At 36.7% G+C, this 20,583-nt stretch overlaps 1 protein-coding gene across 3 annotated transcripts in view; it reads right to left on the minus strand.

The window, feature by feature from the left end:
- Positions 1–20,583, minus strand: part of NAA16 (N-alpha-acetyltransferase 16, NatA auxiliary subunit) — a 64,491-nt gene that overhangs the window by 22,281 nt on the left and 21,627 nt on the right. For all 3 annotated transcript variants that reach the window (XM_049647003.1, XM_049647005.1, XM_049647004.1), the window contains 2 exons: positions 14,786–14,892; positions 755–827 (listed from right to left, as the gene is read on the minus strand). In XM_049647003.1, the coding sequence (XP_049502960.1) occupies positions 755–827; positions 14,786–14,892 (180 nt within the window). The remainder of the gene's footprint in view (positions 1–754; positions 828–14,785; positions 14,893–20,583) is intronic.

Below are 20,583 nucleotides of genomic sequence, written 5' to 3' on the forward strand. Positions count from 1 at the left end.
AGGGAGACAGAATCCGAAGCAGGCTGCAGGCTCTGAGCTATCAGCACAGAGCCCAACGTGGGACTCAAACTCACGAAATGGGAAATCATGACCTGAGCTGAAGTTGAATGCTTAATTGACTGAGCCACCCGGGTGCTCCTAAATCATACAGAATTCAAAGTAATGAACTAGTAGAAAGAACAGAGAAGTAGGAATTTGGGAAAAATAGGTTTCAGTGTAATCTAACTATATGACCTTAAACAAGCCACTCAACCTCTCAAGCGCTTACTCATGTTAAAACAGAGTTAGCTCCCACCTCACAAGATTGTGGAAAACTTAAGTAAGATTGAAAGTGATCTTCTCAAGGGGCACTGGGATGGCTCAGTTGGTTGAGCGTCTCTTGATTTCAGCTTAGGTCATGATCGCAGGTTTGTGGGATCAAGCCCTGCCTCAGGCTCCTTCCTGAACATGGAGCCTGCTTAAGATTCTCCCTCTCTCCCTCTCCCTGCTTCCCTCTCTCTCTCTCTCCCTCTCCCTGCCTCCCTCTCTCTCTCTCCCTCTCCCCTCCCCTCTGCCTCTCTCCCCAACTTGTGTACTCTCTCTTTCTCAAAACAATAAATAAATAAAAGTGCCCTTTTCATTATTAATTCAAAAACAACTATTTAGTAAATAGGTATGTGTAGCACATACATAAAATATGTTAGTTTTACTTTAAGTGATTAAAAATGGATTGAAATGAGTATTCAAATTCCAGTTTAATCTAATTTAAACTTACCATAAGGGCTAAAAAAGTCACACGTTTTAAGAGAGGCTTCATAATTCGTAACAAGCTCCTGGATTATAGAAATCTGTTAAAGAAACACAGTTTTAAATTTTAAAAATATTTTATTGAAGGTTATTTATATTTACTGTGCAGTATATTAAATTTGGAAACAATGTGAAGGTTATTTCAGGACTATAAATTAACTATTAGTATATCTATTTCCCCCCTCCCCCTCCCGCCCCATCGTGTGAGGGGAAAGCAAGAAAAACACAGAAAATATACTGCTCTTTATTAATAGTAAAACAGCATCTCAGTCCTCAATCTCCCATCTCAGTAAGTAGCTTTGAGTTTTCAAAGGACAAATCATAACTAATTACTACAAAACCTTTTTTTTTTTTCCAACAGTTTGCCTTTTGCTTCTCATGGTTATATTGTGAAGTTGTAAACCATTACATATTCAGATTTTCTAAAGCCACTCATAACAAAAAATTCAAGTGCAGTGACCCAAATGACACAGTGAGTTGATGGAAAAGGTGAATTAAACTCCTAAGCAGATGTTTAAACCCCCTTAATTTTTAGTGATCATTTTAAGAAAGAGTTACATTTCAACACTCCCCTCAAGTAGGACTGAAATACTAGAAACCACACTGTTAATGTGCTATGCCCTGAAAGAGGCAAACTAAAAGTGACATGAATTAGAAGTGGCAAAAGGAAAAAAAAACAGCTTATATATATAACTGATTTTAAATGCCTATTGATGTTAACTGTTCAGAATAAGTTGGAAAAATATAACTATCTTACTTGTGAAGTTCAAAAAAAGTAATGATTTAAAAGTGAAGGGAATCCATTAAAACGCTTAATAGTATCTGACAAATATGGTATTATTTTAATTGTGATAATTTTTTAAGTTTTCTAGTTTTAAAACATCGGATGCTGCTAATACCACCAGACAAAGGGAACATACCAGACAAGGGAACAACAATAAGAAGCCACGAACTGTCAAAAGCACTTTACATGTATTAAAGTAATAATTATAGGGGCGCCTGGGTGGCTCAGTTGGTTGAGCGTCCAACTTCAGCTCAGGTCATGATCTCATAGCTCATGAGTTCGAGCACTGCATTGGGCTCACTGCTGACAGCTCAGAGCCTGGACCCTGCTTCAGATTCTGTCTCCCTTTCTCTCTGCCCCTCCCCCCGCTCATGTTCTGTTTCTCTGTCTCTCAAAAATAAACATTAAAAAAAACTGTAAGTAATAATTACAGTCAACCCTACATGGCACTGTTTTAGGTACTTTACTTATATTAACTCACTTGTCCTCCAAACAACCCTATGATAGTATATACTATTATTAACTTGAACTTATAGGCAAAAGGAAAATAAAAATAAGCTGAAAGTATACAACAGTGGAGCCAAAATTTAACCCAAGTAATAAGGCTCCAGAATTTAGCTTCTGACTACTTGCTATATCAATCAGTGGATGGGACGTGGCACATTTATAACTAAATGGCAATTCTCTCAGATTCACAGGGGGTGCATTAAGACTAGAGACTAATAATAACAGGGCAAGAAACTTTCCCCAATCAGTTTTAGTGCTCAAAACACCAAATGGTGCATATTAAATCAGCCAGAGCATGGAAAACATACTAAATGCATCAAAATTAGAGAGGGGGTAAGCTTTAAACACACACACACACAAACACACACACACACACACACACACACACACACACACACGAGGGACAACAGGAAGGGGAAAATATACAAGAGAGAAAAAAAGTAAGAGAAGGTTTAGGAGGGACAAGCTTAGTACACTCTGATGTGGCATTAAGGCACATATCTACAAATACACATTTCCAAATTGAGTGCCCAAAGAATGTTATTTTTTTTTTTATTTTAATATTTATTTTTGAGAGAGAGACAGAGACAGAGAGACAGAGCAGGAGTGAGGAGGGACAGAGAGAGACACACACAGAATTGGAAGCAGGCTCCAGGCTCTGAGCTGTCAGCACAGAGCCTGACGTGGGACTCGAACTCACGAGCTGTGAGGTCATGACCTGAGCTGAAGTCAGATGCTTAACTGACTAAGCCATCCAGGCGCCCCCCCCCCCAAAGAATGTTATTAATAAGTTCTTGAAATTGAAAGAAGTTCTGTTCTGTCTGATCTGGGAGTGGGGGTAGGGTGTGTTTCAGAGGGACAAGCCAGCCAATCAGTCTCTCTGGGAAGTCCTAACTACCTACTTTCAGGGCCCTGTATGTATTATGATCTCTAACATCAAATGTTGTTAGTAAGTCTGTTATGTTAGTAAATAAACCATGATCTCTTTTTTCAAGTTTGTAAACATCTAGGACAATCTAAAAATGTGAAAATATAAAATTAGCAAGTGACTGCATCCATTGATGAATCCTTAGCATATCTACAAAAAAAATGAAAAAGGCTTAGTGAAATTTCACATGACTGTTAGCAGCCTTGGTAGGCAAAAAGTGAGAATCTCTACTTAAAACGATTAGCGGTTTTCCTACCCAAATTCATTGATCTACCTACTATTAAAATAAGATCTGAAATCTTACTATTTCATAAAAATTGAAACTTTAGACATTTTTATTTTCAGAAAGACAATTATATTCCTTTTCTTTCCCTAGACCTCTTTATAAACTAACCAAAATTCACTATATTTCTAGTGCCACTGGAGAGCAGACCATGTATCAAAAATTCCTAAACAGATTTTGATATGTATGGCTACAAAAGAAATCTCTTCACACATTCAATGTAACATAAGATAGTATGTTTTAATCATATTAATTCTGAATCCAAATTAGAACCCCATCCCACAGAGTCACAGGATATAGTATCCATGAAGTCATGGACCATCCCACTGGCATCAGTAAAAAAAAAAAAAAAAAAAAAAGACCAAATTAAAACACTTCTACATGAGATAGCATCATATGGCATAATTCTCTAAGATAGAAGGCAACAGGGAAATAGGTGAAATTATACATTCATAGTGGGGAAAAATATGTAAGCAACAAAAAAAAAGAGAACATGAAAAGAATTTACACACATTATGACTTCACTAAAAAATGTATGTATAGATACATACTCAGCAAAAATGTGACCAAATGGTTTAGGGTAACAGAATACAGGTACATTCTTTTGAAACACAATAATCGTGCTGTTTTGTATTAATAAGGCTTTTAAATGAAGATTGTTTAAAAAGAGTAGTACTTGGAGTGTCTGGGTGGTTCAGTTGTTTAAGCATCCAACTCTTGATCTCAGCTCAGGTCATGATCTCACGGTTTGTGAGATCAAGCCCCATGTGAGGCTGTGTGCTGACAGCACAGAGCCTGCTTGGGAGTCTCTCTTGCCCTCTCTCTGCTCCTCCTCCACTCATGTGTGTGCTCTGTCTCTCTCTCTCTCTCTCTCTCTCTCAAAGTAAATAAGTAAACTTAAAAAAATAAAAATAGTCTTTAAAATATAAATAGGTATACAACTAAGAAAGAAACTGAGTCAGCAATTAAAAATCTACCAACAAAGAAAAGCTCTAGACTCAGTGGCCTTACTGGCTTTACTCCCTCTCTCTGCCCCTCCCTGCTCAAGCTCTGTCTCTCTTCTCTCTCTCTCAAAAATACATATTAAAAATAAATAAATAAATAAAATGGAAAGCAGTACGGTTAGTTCCTCAAAAAAATTATAAACAGAATCACCAAGTGATCCAGCAATTCCACTTCTGGATATATACCCAAAAGAAGTTAAAGCAGGGTCTTGAAGAGATATTTGTACACCCATGTTCATAGCAGCATTATTCACAACAGCCAAAATGTGAAAGCAGCCTAAATGTCCATGGACAGATGAAGGGATAAACAAAATGTGGTACATACATACAATGAAATATTATTTAGCCTTAAAAAGGAAGGCAATTCTACAATATGCTACAACATAGATGAATCCGGACCAGAGCACGCTATGCTATGTGAAATATGCCAGTCACAAAAAGACAAATGCTAGGATTCCACTTATATGAGGTACTTAGACTTATAAAAATCATAGCAACAGAAAATATAATGGTGGTTGCCAGGTGCTGAGAGAAAGAGGACATGGGAAGTTATTATTTAAATTAGAGTACAGAGTTCTAGAAGATGAAAAGAGTTCTGGGGATGCATGGTGATGATGGTTGCACAACAACGTGAATGTATTCAATACCAAAGAACTGTACACTTAAAAATGATTAAGATGGTAAACTTTGTTTTACTACAATAAACAAACACGTGGTTCTTAAAGTGTGGTCCTGAGATCATGTGCATCATTAATGTTAGCATCAGCATCACCTGGTAATTTGTTAAGAGATGCAAATTTTGGTACCAAACCCCAGATTTACTGAATCAGAAACTCTGATTCAACAAGCTGCTTTGTTAATTCTTGTGAACTGATAAAAAAAAGTTACTAAAACAAAAGCAAAGACAAACAAAATAACCACCTATTATTATAAGACAAAATGAAAGGTAATAGACATTTTTAACCCACCATGACCAAAACTGCCCCATCAATCTCACTTAGAATATCTGTAATTTTATAACTTTCCAGGCTTAGAATTCAGTATTCAAGTTGTTGAATTTATGGAGGCAAGTATTTTTTCATGAACTTACAATGCCATCTACTGGTATTTGCAAAAACTGCAGCTAGAGCAGGTTTTAGGTAAAGGTTTATTTTTGAATTTTTAGAGTGAAACATTTGTTTTAATAATTTAAAAAGTATAACAAAACACATACTAAAGTTACATATAATTCTTAATAAAAGAGTATAAGAACTACTGAATGAAACAGATCTCCAGCTTCAGGACTTCACAATAAATGTGATTAAAGAAAAAAAATCAAGATAATAGAAAGTCCACATTAAATCTCCTAAATAAATTAAATTTTAAAAAAGTGTGGCTAACACGAGCAATCCTAGTTCATTAGTCATGTTTGTTCAATCCAAAAAATGCGTATTATAATCATCAAGTTAGTAATTAAGTGAACAATTCAATTTTCCAAATTTGTCTATGAAAGGTAGTCTAAGGAATTTTATTCAGATAGAAGGATCCATTTTATTTCAAGTTTACTTACCATTTATATCTCGATGAGAAAATATACTCAACTCCTTTCACATAAAACTCAATATGTAATGGCTCTTTTTCTTGAAAATAGTATTTTACCACGGTCATTTAAAATCAAGACGGGGCATCTGGGTGGCTCAGATGGTTAAGCGTCTGACTCCGGCTCAGGTCATGATTTTACAGTTTGTGGGTTCAAGCCCCACATCGGGCTCTGTGCTGACAGCTCAGAGCCCGGTGGCCTGTTTTGGATTCTGTGTCTCCCTCTCTCTCTGTGCCTACCGCATTCGTGCTCTGTCTCTCTCAAAAATAAATAAACATTAAAATCAAAAAATCCAGGGGCACCTGGGTGGCTCAGTTGGTTGAGCGTCTGACTTCAGCTCAGGTCATGATCTCACGGTTGGGGAGTTCGAGCACCATGTCGGGCTCTGTGCTGATAGCTCAGGGCCTTGTGTCTGCTTTGGATTCTGTGTCTCCCTCTCTCTCTGCCCCTGCCCCACTGGTGCTCAGTCTCTCACTCTCTCTCAAAAATAAACACTAAAAAAAGAAAATTAAAAAAAAAGAAAAGAAATACTGGGGCACTTGGGTGGCTCAGTTGGGTAAGCATCCAACTCCTGATCTCGACTCAGGTCAGATCTCACAGTTTGTGAGATCAAGCCCCACATCAGGCTCCAGGCTGGAGCTCCATGTTTGGGATTCTCTCTCTCCGCTCTCTCTATCCCACCTCCCTGCTCACGGGCTCTGTCTCTTAAAATAAATACACGTTTGAAATCAAGAAATCTAATCCACTTGAGTTAGATATCTAAGATCACAATAAAAATTTAAAATCCTTAAAATGGACATCTTAAATTATAAAGCCAAAATTTTTATGAACCGAAAAAATTTCCAAGTTTAACCACCTTCTCTTGATTTAAATATCTGATCAGGATTGAAGCAGCTTTATTTTGCTAATAAAATCTAACCTGAGCAAATACTGTGACTACTATAATTTCCTAAAGTATGGCCCTTGACTCACTTTTCTTATGTGCAAAAGAATTTTATTAACCTCACTTAAGGACAAAGTTCTAAAACACCATATCCAATACACGATTTTACGCAATACAGGTTTTTCGCATATAGATATAAATCACATGGTTAAAATGTTATTCCAACACAAAAGCTACTGAAACTTTTGGTTTTTACCCAAATTAAAAAACTAAGCACAGTAGTTTATCAACAAGGACCAAAACTGCTAGATTAATTTCCAATAAATGTGTAATTGTAGTGACAATTTTGGTTTTGAAGGAGTTAGTCACAGAGATAAGTTGTCCAAGAACTATGACATCAAAACAAAATTAAGTAATTTCCTGCAGAGATGAGGCGTAAGGGATGGAGTGGTAACAGAATGATAGTTCTGGAACATCTCTGAATCAACAAGCACTTTACAAATGTTATTTGGGGTGCCTGGGTGGCTCAGTCGATTAAGCGTCCAACTCTTGGTTTTGGCTCAGGTCATGATCTCATAGTTTGTGAGTTTAAGCCCCACATCGGGCTCTGTGCTGACAGTGCAGAGCCTGCTTGGGATTCTCTCTCCCTCTCTTTCTGCCCCTCCCCCCACTTGCTCTCTGTCTCTGTCTCTGTCTCTCTCTCTCAAAAATAAATAAATAAACCTAAAAAAAAAAAGATAACTACAAATTTATCATTTAATGAAAACACATGTTTAAGTTTTATTTTTAAGTGTTTTATAAAAAATATATTAGCACAAGCCCATGATTTTTACAAAAACAAAAAAGTAACCAAATTTAGTGAAAATATGAAGTAAATAACACTATTGGTATTACCTAAATTTGGCAAAAATCACGAGGGAGATTAATAAATGAATGTCAGCAGACATTATACTATACTGTGACGCCTTCCTAGGTAGGAAAAACACTTGCTTTTATTTTCCTCTCCCCAAACTTAAAACTCTTTTTAAACAAACAAAAAACGAATTCATGCACATAATTACAATTATCATTAACTGTTGATCAGAGTGTCTCAAAACTACTGGCTGCTTCGGCTTCTGTGTCTCCCTCTCTCTCTGCCCCTCCCCCACTCGTGCTCTCTCTGTCTCTCTCAAGAATAAATTAATAAAAAAAATTAAAAAAAAAAGACGAAAGTATAGAACACTAAGAACATGTTAGAAAAAAGACACTGGAAAAAGGCAAGCAAAGTAAACTTAAACGGAAGTAAATAAATAAAAAAGATCAGAGTGAAAATTAATGCAATGGGGGTGGGGAGTAGTCAACAAACCCCAAACTTGGCTCTCTGAAAAGATCAACAAAATTGGCAAACCTGTGGTGGATTGACCAAGAAAAGAAAAAAAAATTTTGAATTATTAAAATTAAAAATGAAAGAAGAGACATTACTAGTGACTTTACAGAAATAACATGATTATAAAGGAATACAATGAACAACTGTATGCCAATACGGGATAACTTAGAAGAAATGGACAAATTTCTAGAGACACAAATTTCAGAAACCATGTCAAGAAGAAATAGAAAATATAAATAAACCAATAACAAGTAAAGAGTTCTAATAGGTAATCAAAAACTGCCCACAATGAAAAACCCAGGTCCAGATGGCTTCACTGGTAAATTCCACCAAATATTTAATAACAATACCAATGTTTTACAAACTTTAATAAAAAAAAAAAAAGAGGAGGAGAAGAAGAGGAGGAAACACTTCTCAACTCCTTATAAGGCCTTTACTACCCTGACACCAAAACCAGACAAAAACCTCACAAGAAAACTACAGACCAGTAGGAAGAGACAAACAAAAATCCTCAATAAAATGTTAGCAAACTGAACCCAGCAATATATAAAAAGAATTCTACACCATGACCAAGTGGGTTTTATCCCAGCAATGCAAGGTTGCTTTAACATCTGAAAATTAATTCATGTAATACATCATAGCAAGAGTATTTAAAAAAAAAAACCCACATAATTATCTCAATAGACACAGAAGAAACATTTGACAAAATCCAACACATGTTCACCTTAAAAATGCTCAGTGTCCTAGGAATGGAAGGGAACTTCTTCAACATCACAAAGGGCATATATAAAAAATTCATGGTTAACCCAATACTTAATGGACAAAGACTAGATGCTTTCTCCTAAGATCAGGAACAAGACAAAGATATCCACTCTAATCACTTTTCTTCAACATTGTACTGGAGATTCTAGTCAGGGCAATTAGTGAAGAAAATGAAATTAAAAGGATACAAAAAGGAAATGAAGAAATAAAACTTTCTATTTGCAGATGACATGATCTGCAAATCAGAAAATTTGCAAATAATTTGCAAATTAATAACAATACCAATGTTAGAAAGTCTGCAAATTTAGAAAAATCTGGAAAATCCTAAGAAATCCATTACACCAACTATCAACAATAAATAATAAACAAATAAGTTCAGCAAGGCCACAGAATCAATATACAAAAACCAACTGTATTTTATACACTAGCAATAACAAAATGAAAATAAAATTAAGAAAATAATTCCACTAGAATAGTATTAAAAGGAATAAAGTACTTAGTAAATTTCACAAAAGATGTACAAGATGTATGCTAAAACCTACAAAATATCGTTGAAAGAAATTAAAGAAGATATGTCTAGATGCAAAGACATCCAAAGTTCATAGACTGAAAAACAGTATTGTTAAAATAAAGTGATCTACAGATACAAAGCAATGCCTGTAAAACTCCAGCTGGCTTCTTGCAGAAACTGAAAGGCTAATTCTAAAATTCAAATTGAAAAAAAAGCAATCCTGAATGGTCAAAAGAATCTTGAAAAAAGAACAAGCTAAAAGATTCACACTTCCTAATTTCAACTTACCCCAAAACTACAGTAATCAAGACAGTGTGGTACTATAGCATAAGGACAAATATATAGATCAGTGAGTCCAAAGATGAACCTTCTTTATGGTCCATTTATTTTCTTTTTTTTTTTTAATTTTTTTTTTTCAATGTTTTTTATTTTATTTTTGGGACAGAGAGAGACAGAGCATGAACGGGGGAGGGGCAGAGAGAGAGGGAGACACAGAATCGGAAACAGGCTCCAGGCTCTGAGCCATCAGCCCAGAGCCCGACGCGGGGCTCGAACTCACGGACCGCGAGATCGTGACCTGGCTGAAGTCGGAGGCTTAACCGACTGCGCCACCCAGGCGCCCCGTATTTTCAACAAAACTGGCAAGACCTTTCACTGGGTAAAGAACAGTCTCTTCAACAAATGGTTCTGGGAAACTGGATAGTCACATGCAAAAGCTGGATTCCTGCCTCACATCATATATAAAAATGAACTCAAAATGTATCAAAGACCTCAGTATAAGAACTAAAAATATAAAACTCTTATTAAATATGTATAAATCTTCATTACGCTAGATTTGAAATGGTTTCTTAGATATGACACAAAAGCTCAAGCAGTAAAAGGAAAAAACCATAAAATGGACTTTAAAAACTTTTGTCATCAAAGGACACTTTAAAGAAAGTGAAAAGATAACCCACAGAATGTAGAACGTATTTCCAAATCACATATCTGATAAGGGACATGTATCTAGAATATACAAAGAACTCTTCCAACTCAAGAATAAAAAGACAACTCAAAGAGTCTGAATGGACTTTCTCCAAAGAAGATTTACAAATGGCAAATAAGCACATGAAAAGACACTCAACATCATCAGTCATCGGGGAATTGCAAACTGAAACCATGAGACAGCACTTCACACCCACTAGGCTGGCTATAATCAAATGCCAAATAATAGCAAGTGGATTATTGGTGAGGATATATAGGAATCAGGATCCTCATACACTGCTTGTGAGAATATAAAAAGGTACAGTCACTTTGGAAAACAATCTGGCAGTCTTTTTAAAGTTTAAACACAGACTTGCCATTCGAACCAGCAATTCCATTCCTGGGTATACATGCCCAAGAGAAATTAAAATGTATATGGAAAACTGGCACACAAGTGTTCACAGCAGCATTAGTCATAATAACTAAAAGGCAGAAACAACCAAAGTGTCCCTCAACTGCTAAAATGTGGCACAGCCATACAATGGGATGTTATTTGGTGATACAGGGAATGAAGTAGTCATCCACGCTACCCCACGGATGAAAACATTATGCTAAGTAAAACACACTACAGAACAAAAGGTCACAAACTGTATGATTGCATTTGTGTGCAATGTCCAGAATAGGCAAATCCTCGGAAAGAAAGTAGACTAGTGGTTGCCTAACGTTGCGCGGGTGGGGAAAGGATTTCTTTTTGGGGTAATGAAAATTTTCTAAAATTACAATGGTAATGGTTGCAAAACTCTGAATATATTAAAAATCACTGAATTGTACACTTCAAGTAGGTAAATTTTATGATATGTGATTTATATCTCAATAAAGCTGTTAACAATAACAAAAATACTGGGGGGGGAAGCAACTGGTATCTAGTTGGCAGAGGCCCCAGACACTGCTAAATATCCTATAATGCAAAGGACAGCCCCTTATAACAAATTATCTAGCCCAACAGGTCAATAACAGAATACTTCATTGTGGGGAGCTGTCCTGTTGATCCCTGGCTGCTACCCATTAGATCTCCATAGCATACTTCCCAACAGTGACAAAAATACCCCCAGACATTGCAAAATGTCCCTTGGGGGGACAAAATTCCCTCCCTCGTTGCACCTTGAGAAACACTGCTCTAGAGGAAGAGGACCTTCCAAACTGTTTCTATGTTAAAAAAAATACATCTATCCATGGAAAAGAAAATACAAAAAGGGAAAATACAAAAAGGGAAAATATTAGAATACCTAATGCTGGTGAGGGTACAGGGAACCTTGCACACACATACACCGCTAGTGACAATACAAATTGGTGTTTACAACCTCATATAAACCAAAGTACCATTATTAACTGAGAACCACAGAATGCACATACCTTTTACCAATTAATTTGAGAATTTGTGAGAAGGAAATAATCCTGAGTAAAGCTATGGGTACAAAGATATTTATAATGTTTGCTTGATTTTAACAGTGAAAGTTTGGAAACCCAAAGTTCAACAATAGAGGAATGGCTCTGATATGTAGTCATCAAAAAGGAAGATAATGAAAACCATACAGCAACATATAAAATGCTTGTGCACTTGCTAGACAAACTTTCTTCTTTTTTTTTTTTAATATATGAAATTTATTGTCAAATTGGTTTCTATACAACACCCAGTGCTCATCCCAAAAGGTGCCCTCCTCAATACCCATCACCCACCCTCCCCTCCCCCCCACCCCCATCAACCCCCAGTTTGTTCTCAGTTTTTAACAGTCTCTTATGCTTTGGTTCTCTCCCACTCTAACCTCTTTTTTTTTTTTTTTTCTTCCCCTCCCCCATGGGTTTCTGTTAAGTTTCTCAGGATCCACATAAGAGTAAAACCATATGGTATCTGTCTTTCTCTGTATGGCTTATTTCACTTAGCATCACACTCTCCAGTTCCATCCACGTTGCTACAAAAGGCCATATTTCATTCTTTCTCATTGCCACGTAGTATTCCATTGTGTATGTAAACCACAATTTCTTTATCCATTCATCAGTTGATGGACATTTAGGCTCTTTCCATAATTTGGCTATTGTTGAGAGTGCTGCTATAAACATTGGGGTACAAGTGCCCCTATGCATCAGTACTCCTGTATCCCTTGGGTAAATTCCTAGCAGTGCTATTGCTGGGTCATAGGGTAGGTCTATTTTTAATTTTCTGAGGAACCTCCACACCATTTTCCAGAGTGGCTGCACCAATTTGCATTCCCACCAACAGTGCAAGAGGGTTCCCGTTTCTCCACATCCTCTCCAGCATCTATAGTCTCCCGATTTGTTCATTTTGGCCACTCTGACTGGCGTGAGGTGATATCTGAGTGTGGTTTTGATTTGTATTTCCCTGATGAGGAGCGACGTTGAACATCTTTTCATGTGCCTGTTGGCCATCCGGATGGCTAGACAAACTTTCAGGTCAAAATTATTACAGCTACCTACAAATACCACAAATAATTTCATAGGGGAAAAAAACCTTGACAGGAATTACACAAAAAAATGCTCTTCGTGTCCCTAAATTATATATTCACATTTTAAAATGCTGCAGATGTTTTTAAAATACTTTTCTATAGTTGTGCTATATCCTGGGCTGACTTCAAAAGATGATTTTATTTTCATGCTACCTAACATGGATCATTCTTTAAGATCTGGAAGTTTATGAAGCCATAACTTTATCAGCCTTCACCGCTTTTTAATACTTCCTCCAGAGTTAAAATGCAATCTTTAGCTAAAAGCAAGACTACCAGTTAGAAATGAATTTTCGGGGGCGCCTGGGTGGCTTGGTCGGTTGGGCGGCCGACTTCGGCTCAGGTCATGATCTCGCGGTCTGTGAGTTCAAGCCCTGCATCGGGCTCTGGGCTGACAGCTCAGAGCCTGGAGCCTGTTTCAGATTCTGTGTCTCCCTCTCCCTCTGCCCCTCCCCTGTTCATGCTCTGTCTCTCTCTGTCTCAAAAATAAACGTTAAAAAAAAATTTAAAAAAAAAAAAAAAAATGAATTTTCAAACACCCTTATGAGACGTCACAAATTTATGTGGCCAAAATTATTTGAAAAGCGCGTCCCAGACTTGTACATTTTTTACTATACTAAGTTCTGACAACCTCAGTTTTCTGAGGTTTGATTCAATTCTCAAAAGCACTTGGTCTCTCTCTCTCTCTCTCAAAAAATAAATTAACATTAAAAAAAATTTTTATAAAGGAAAAAAAAGCACTTGGTAAACACGCCTATTCCATGCTTAGAAAATAACACTAAAGAGATGTCAAAGGTTCCTATATAAATTAATACATTTTCAGTGCCTTCTTTAAAAATGCAATTCCCGTGCTTTATAAAATAAATAACTTTTATTACAACAAATGCTTTACATCCTTATGATGATAATTTTGGATCTATATTGGAGGGATTTTAAAAAACGAAAAGTCTGTGCCCCATGTGAAAATGGACAAAGCCAATGAAAGCTTAGTGATAGTCCAAGAGGAACAAATTCTTTAATGACCACTATATTTAGCAGCTTCTGCAAGATGTTATTACAAAAGCAGTACAGGTAGCCCTCTGGTTTTGTGAAAGTTTGTATTACACCACTTTCACTTTTACCAAAGACCTACAGTGGTGCCTTCACTTTCACGAAAAAAGGCAAAAAGTGAAAACAGCGCTCAGCATTGGTTTTGCAGGGAGCCCTCACAGAGGCATCGCACACTCTCGGCAAGGAGAGGGACACCATCAAGTTCCTTCCTCCAGGAAGGACACTCAGCATCAGGCCACCATAGATTTGAACTGTGTCTGTGAGCATCTGTGCTTTATCTCGATTTATTTTGTGCATCCATTAGCAAGATGCATCCTAAGATATCAGAAAAGTCGGAGAGGTTATTTTTGGGGTCTGGGAATGTTCAAGAATTTTTAATACAAACTAATGCTAATTGTGCTTCACTTTACACCATTTCAGCTTGAGAGGTTTCACAGGAACACTCTACTTTCAGACAGCAGGGAAAATCTGTATTCGAATTCACACATGTAAGCTCTTTACCATTTCTGACATCTCACCTCCCCTTTCTTCTCTGTCACCCTTATCCGAAAGAGTAAGTGGCGAATTTTGGCAAATGCTACCTTAAATAACCTACAGAAATTATTGGTAGGCACTGCTCCATGTTTTCACATGAATCAACCACTATTTACCAAAAACTCAACAGCAGTGCCATTACAGTCAAAGAAAGCATACTACACACATATAATTTCAGCTCAACTATTATTAAACTAAGGTGAATAGTTTCTCTATTAACAGAATAGAAAAAATTATTAAATCATAGCATATTATTCACATGGAAATGTTTCTATAATAAGTTAGTAAAAAGATTACAGCAAAACTGAGTAAAGACCAAATTTTACCTTTTCTGTATTGTAATATAAAGATTTCAAAGTAGTGAACAAGGGTGGGCAGCCTTTACTGAAGTTAATCCTCAGGAACTTATCCATTAGTTCTCTAAATTTTTCACCTAGAAACAAAAGTGCACTTTGTTATATTTCAATTGATGCAAACAGTTCTCAGTGATTTTACAAATAAAAATAAACCTCCCTCAAAAACAATGATCCCCCCCATCCTATTTTTAAACCCAAAAGTCTGTCAGCATTTATTGCTTGACTGTTACCACCCAAAAGGATAACACTAAATATCTTAGTCGGCAACTATCCTTTTCCCTAGATCTAGGTTAAAATATCTTCAAGGAACACTTCAAAAGATAAGTACACCAAATAACTGTGCAGCTTTAAGTAGTAGAAAAAGTTACTCACTATCCATTCTGAATACAGTCCCCATAGCAAGTCTCTTTCCTAACCTCACTGACTAGCACAGACTCGTCCTCATCTGCAGATACCTCATAAGGCACGCTGAAGACTATAAAGAGATCCTACTGTAACCAGCAGCATATTTAATTGACAGCTAAAATATATTTTTAAACACTAAAGTAGTATTTGAAAATGTTTTCCAAACCAATTAGTGATTTACCTCAACATTCATTCCACAATCATCTTTCAAGCACCCACTATGTGCCAGGCACTGTTCTAGGTATTAGGGATATAGCGGTGACTAAAACAATTAAAAACAAATTCTGGGGCGCCTGAGTGGCTCAGTCGGTTAAGTGTCCAACTCTTGATCTCCGTTCAGGTCACAATCTCACACTTCATGAGATCAAGTCACGCTGTCAGCGCAGAGCCTGCTTGGGATTCTCTCTCTCCCTCTCTCTCCCCCTCCCCCGCTCATGCTCTCTTTCTCTCTCTCAAAATAAATAAATGAATTAAATTCTGCCCTCTTGGAACTTAACATTCCAGTGGGTACGATGAATAATACATAAAATAAACATATGTTAGACATTAGACTGAGCCCCAGAGCGTTTTAACATTAGAAGTAAATAATTCTATCATTATTAAACCCTTCCAAAAAAAACTTGGCATCACTTTCTGGAAGCAGGGGAAAAAATGGAAACTTTTTCATTTTAAATACAACACAAAGGCTTTAACTCAGTTAAGGCTTTAACTTTTTTGACAGGAAGAGTTATTATATAACAACACGGATTTGCCCACTCATTAAAAAGAAAAAGATTACAGGGGCGCCTGGGTGGCTCAGTCGGGTTAAGCATCCGACTTTGGCTCAGTTCATGATCTTGCGGCTTGTGAGCTCGAGCCCCACATTGGGCTCTTTGCTGACAGCTCAGAGCCTGAAGCTTGCTTCAGGTTCTATGTCTCCCTCTCTCTGCCCCTTCCCCAGCTCTCTCTCTCTCTCTCTCTCTCTCTCTCTCTCAAAAATAAACATTAAAAAAAATTTTTTTAAGAAAAAGATACATATGTCATAAATGGCTTAACCTAAAGTAAAACTATTAAACAATCCCTTAAAGTTTCATTATGAATCACAACACTTCACAAAAAAAATACCAACAACCCAAAGCGGTTATTTTTATTTGTTGTGATTGTATTGAACAAAACATGCATACTCAATATAATTAGATGTTACAAAAATTTAAAAGAGATACTTAAATTTTATTAAGGGGAAAGTTTACCAAATATAAAAACAGGTTCAACATTCGTTAATGTACTATAAAAACCATTTCCAGATAATCTCTAATCTTTTATTAGATCATACACAAGGTACATTCTGGGTTAAATAGACATCATTACTTCTTTAAAAATCAAAAGTAGTTTTAGAGATCAAATCTTTCCAGCACTTCCTCTGATATAAGGCAAAAGTTAACAATACTGGGGCGCCTGGGTGGCTCAGTTGGTTAAGCATCTGACTCTTGATTTCAGCTCAGGTCATGATGATCTCAAGGTTCGTGAGTTTTGAGTCCTGCCCTGGGCTCAGCACTGACAGCTCAGAGTCTGCTAGGGATTCTCTCTCTCTCTCTCTCTCTCTCTCTCTCTGCCCTTCCTGTGCTTGCTCTCTCTTTCAAAATAAATACTTTTTTTTTTTTTAAGTTAACAATATTGTGGTGGACCAGTGGGATGCAGCTGTTTAGAGAAATGTGTATTCTTCCACTTCTGTGTGACCTTGGACAAGTAACCAACCTGTCCACTAGAATCCTCACTTTCCCCACTGTAGGTGAGAGTAACAATGCTAGCAGCCTCAAGAGCCCTCCTGCATGGCTCAAACCAGAATATAAGTATATAGCAGTAAAGAGTGTCTGGCACACAGTAACTATTCAATAAATGTTGTGTATCATTACATGCCCTGATAACCTGACAGCTACTGCATTTCTATAGTTAAGAATCTTTTCCATATTTGCAGACATCCACTGAGAAACCAAGCATTGTATCTTCATGTCAGAGGCTATTCTGAACTCCTCTTCTTCCTCAACTTTCTCAGTCAATTCAGATCATCCTGGCAGATTGAAGTTAAAAGACAATGTAGTCCATTCTCAATTATCCATAATTTTGAAAGCCCCTTCTCCCGTTAAACTGTTAGATTGTGCAGCTGTGAGAAAGAATGGGGAAGTTCTTCATGTGCTGATGTAAAGCACAGACACAGAGTTCAGTGGAAAGAAAACCCAAGTGCACAGCAATCTATGCTACCATTTTTGTACAAAAGAGGGAGAAAAAAAGAAAGCTATACACAAACCCACACACACAGTTGTGCTTGTATATGCACAATATGTTTATGGAAGTATACACCACCTACTGGTAACAATGCAGCCACTAGAGAAGGAGGTGGTCAGAGGAAGGACAGGAAAAACTTTCCACTTAAAAAATCATTTTACCTGGAACTATAATGCATTATCTAAATAAGAAGCCTACAGACAGCTATTCAAATGCTCAGTCACACACTATATTCTAAAATTACTTACCATGACTCAGCTCATAAGGTTTTCTTTAGGCATAAGAAAAACCCCTTCACAAAAGCAAATAATCTCTCTTCTTCCTAATTATTTTTAAATAATCTTTAGTACCCCCCCCAGTGTTTCCTTTAGGGGTTAAAAAAAAAAAAAAAAAAAAAAAAAGACTGTCAATCATTAAGTGCCTGCTTAGCATTACCCCTTACCGAACAGGTTATCTGTTTACACAGATGCTATGCTAATTCTTCTCCAGATGTGTAGTATAGATTCAATATAAACTGCTGTCTCAAAAACCAGTGCTAAAATAATACAATCAGCAAGATCAGACTGTATGTGATTCACTGGGAATTTATTCTAAATAATGGAGAATGTTCTCAATATAAAAAAGAAATAATTGTATGACCTGATGAAGGTGTTAGCTAGCATACTATGGTACCACTATGGTAATAATACAATGTATAAATGTATCAAATCAAGAGTTAAACACCTTAAACTTCTATAATGTTATATGTTATTATATCTCAATAGTAAATAATCCAATAAAAAAGAATGGAGTAAAATTTGATCAGAACTTTGTGTTTAATACTCTGGATTATCTCCTTCCCTCTCTCCCCTGCCTTGGCCAGTGAAGACTAATAGAACATGATGAAGTAAACCAGTTCTTTTGAAAAGTAGCTATATCCCTGCATTATTTTCATAGCGCTTAATATTTTCGACGGTTGGAGAATCTACCTAGGAGTTTTGTGTTCACTACTTGACAGTTTTAAGCCTTTTTAACTAAAAACTGAAAACTCTTTTTTAAAACTTTCACCTTGCATTCTCAAGTTCCATGTTTCTTGAATAAAAATCTTACTGTTTTTGACAATATCAAGATGCTTTTCTTATTACACATAAAAATATTTCTAGACAGGCAAAACAACATGAAGTATTTAGCTTCTACAGAGGTACAATTAGGTATCTGTGTGATTTTACATATGCTCACTGGAGCTTTGTAAGTCCATGGATGTTAGAACCTCACAGTGATGTTGACCTTGAAGTCCATGCCATCAGACCCTTCAACTGAGCCCTATCTTGTATAAAGATGCCTTTAGCCTTTCAAAGACAGAGTGCCCAGAGAGTCCAAGATAATTCCACTTAAAGCTAAATTGCACTTTATAATCAACAGTTGGTTCCAAGCTATCTTTCAGTAAAAATATATTTCCTGTCATGTACTAAGAGTTTTTAGCAAACTTTATTAACTATGAGAAAAACTCAAGGCAGTGTAAATTTGAAGTTCCATGTTCCATTAAGGAGTAACAGAACTAAGATATCTTGTTAATAATCTTAAAGTTAGGGGTGCCTGGGTGGTTCGGTCGGTTATGTGTTCAACTCTTGATTTTGGCTTAGGTCATGATCTCAAGGTTCGTGAGTTCAAGCCCCGCTATGGGGACTCTGTGCTGACAGTGAAGAGCCTGCTTAGGATTCTCTCTCTCTCCCTCTCAAAATAAATAAATAAATAAACATTAAAATAATAACTATAAAGTTAAATGAGTTTTCCTTCTTTCCTAAGAAGCACATAGATGCATCTGAAAACTCCAAACTAAGAGAATATCCCCACCCACAACGTGACACAAGACATACATTATATATGGAGACCAATTTTAAAAAAAAGAAGCCAGACACAAAGGCCTCATGTGGTATGATTCCATTTGTATGAAACGTCCAGAACAGACAACTCCACAGGTACAGGAAGTAGATTAGCGGCCGCCTGGTGCTGGAAGTGCAGGGGGAGTGCAGCCTGATGCAGGGAGTGCGGGGAGTGAGGTTTCTTTTGGGAGGGACAAAAACTTTCTGAAACCAGATCGTGACAACAGTTGCACAATTCCATGAATACACTAAAACGTGGAGTTGCATACTTTAAAAAGTGAATTACATGGCACGTGAATTCTATTTCAAATGCTGTTATTTAAAAAAAGACATATAAAAATGTGAAGCCAAACATCCTCAATGAAACACACATGGGAATGCTCCTCCTTGCATAGGACATCCCATCTCAGAAATTCACAATGCAGGTATGAACATTCTAACAGGCCCCACAGAAACCTGACTGCTGTGTTCAATCCAAAGTTTCCCCAACTCACTCGACTGACGAACATCTCAGCACACCAGTACCCTCCCCACCGAGTCTGATACTAGCCACGTGAGCATAATGTTCCCTGAAAAACATCAGGGAAATCTGCTTTCAGTATTCATAAAGCCAAAACAAAAATGAGAGCATCAGAAGAATACCATTTATCATCTGTGGAACTAAGATATACTAGTGGAAAATGAACTGTTTACAATAAACTCGTACCAACTATCTGATACATTTCTAACAGGTACTTCATACATTTTTAAAGTCAGTAACTAGAAACTTTTTAATTTCCATAAATCTTTAGATAAAGAAAATTATAACCCAATTATCTGCACTATAAGTGAAAATTCATTAGAAAATATACCCCCTCCTCACCCCATGCCTAGAATAGATTTTTTTTAAGTTCTATTAGCTTTCTAGGGTCTGACTTAATATCAAAAGACATGCCAGAAGTCCTAACAAATAATTCATAATCTACAGCACTTCCAGCTAAAAACAGAGATAACTGACAACTTTAAGAAAAAGGCACAAATCTTCAGATGTTAACTATCTGAAGAACTAATATACTTTTACTTCCTCTAGACCCCAAAGTGAAGGAGTTCAACCACTTGCACAACTTGGATCACGGTCATGCATATACTGCTGTTCGATAAAAGCAAGTCACAGAATACAAACCATAGTGCGCCAATTTACATTATGTACAAAAGCAGGGAGGGACGGGGGGGGGGTTGTTTTTCTAGGGCTACAAAATA

This window comes from Panthera uncia, assembly GCF_023721935.1.
Source record: "Panthera uncia isolate 11264 chromosome A1 unlocalized genomic scaffold, Puncia_PCG_1.0 HiC_scaffold_16, whole genome shotgun sequence".
In the NCBI taxonomy this organism is placed as follows: Eukaryota; Metazoa; Chordata; class Mammalia; order Carnivora; family Felidae; genus Panthera; species Panthera uncia.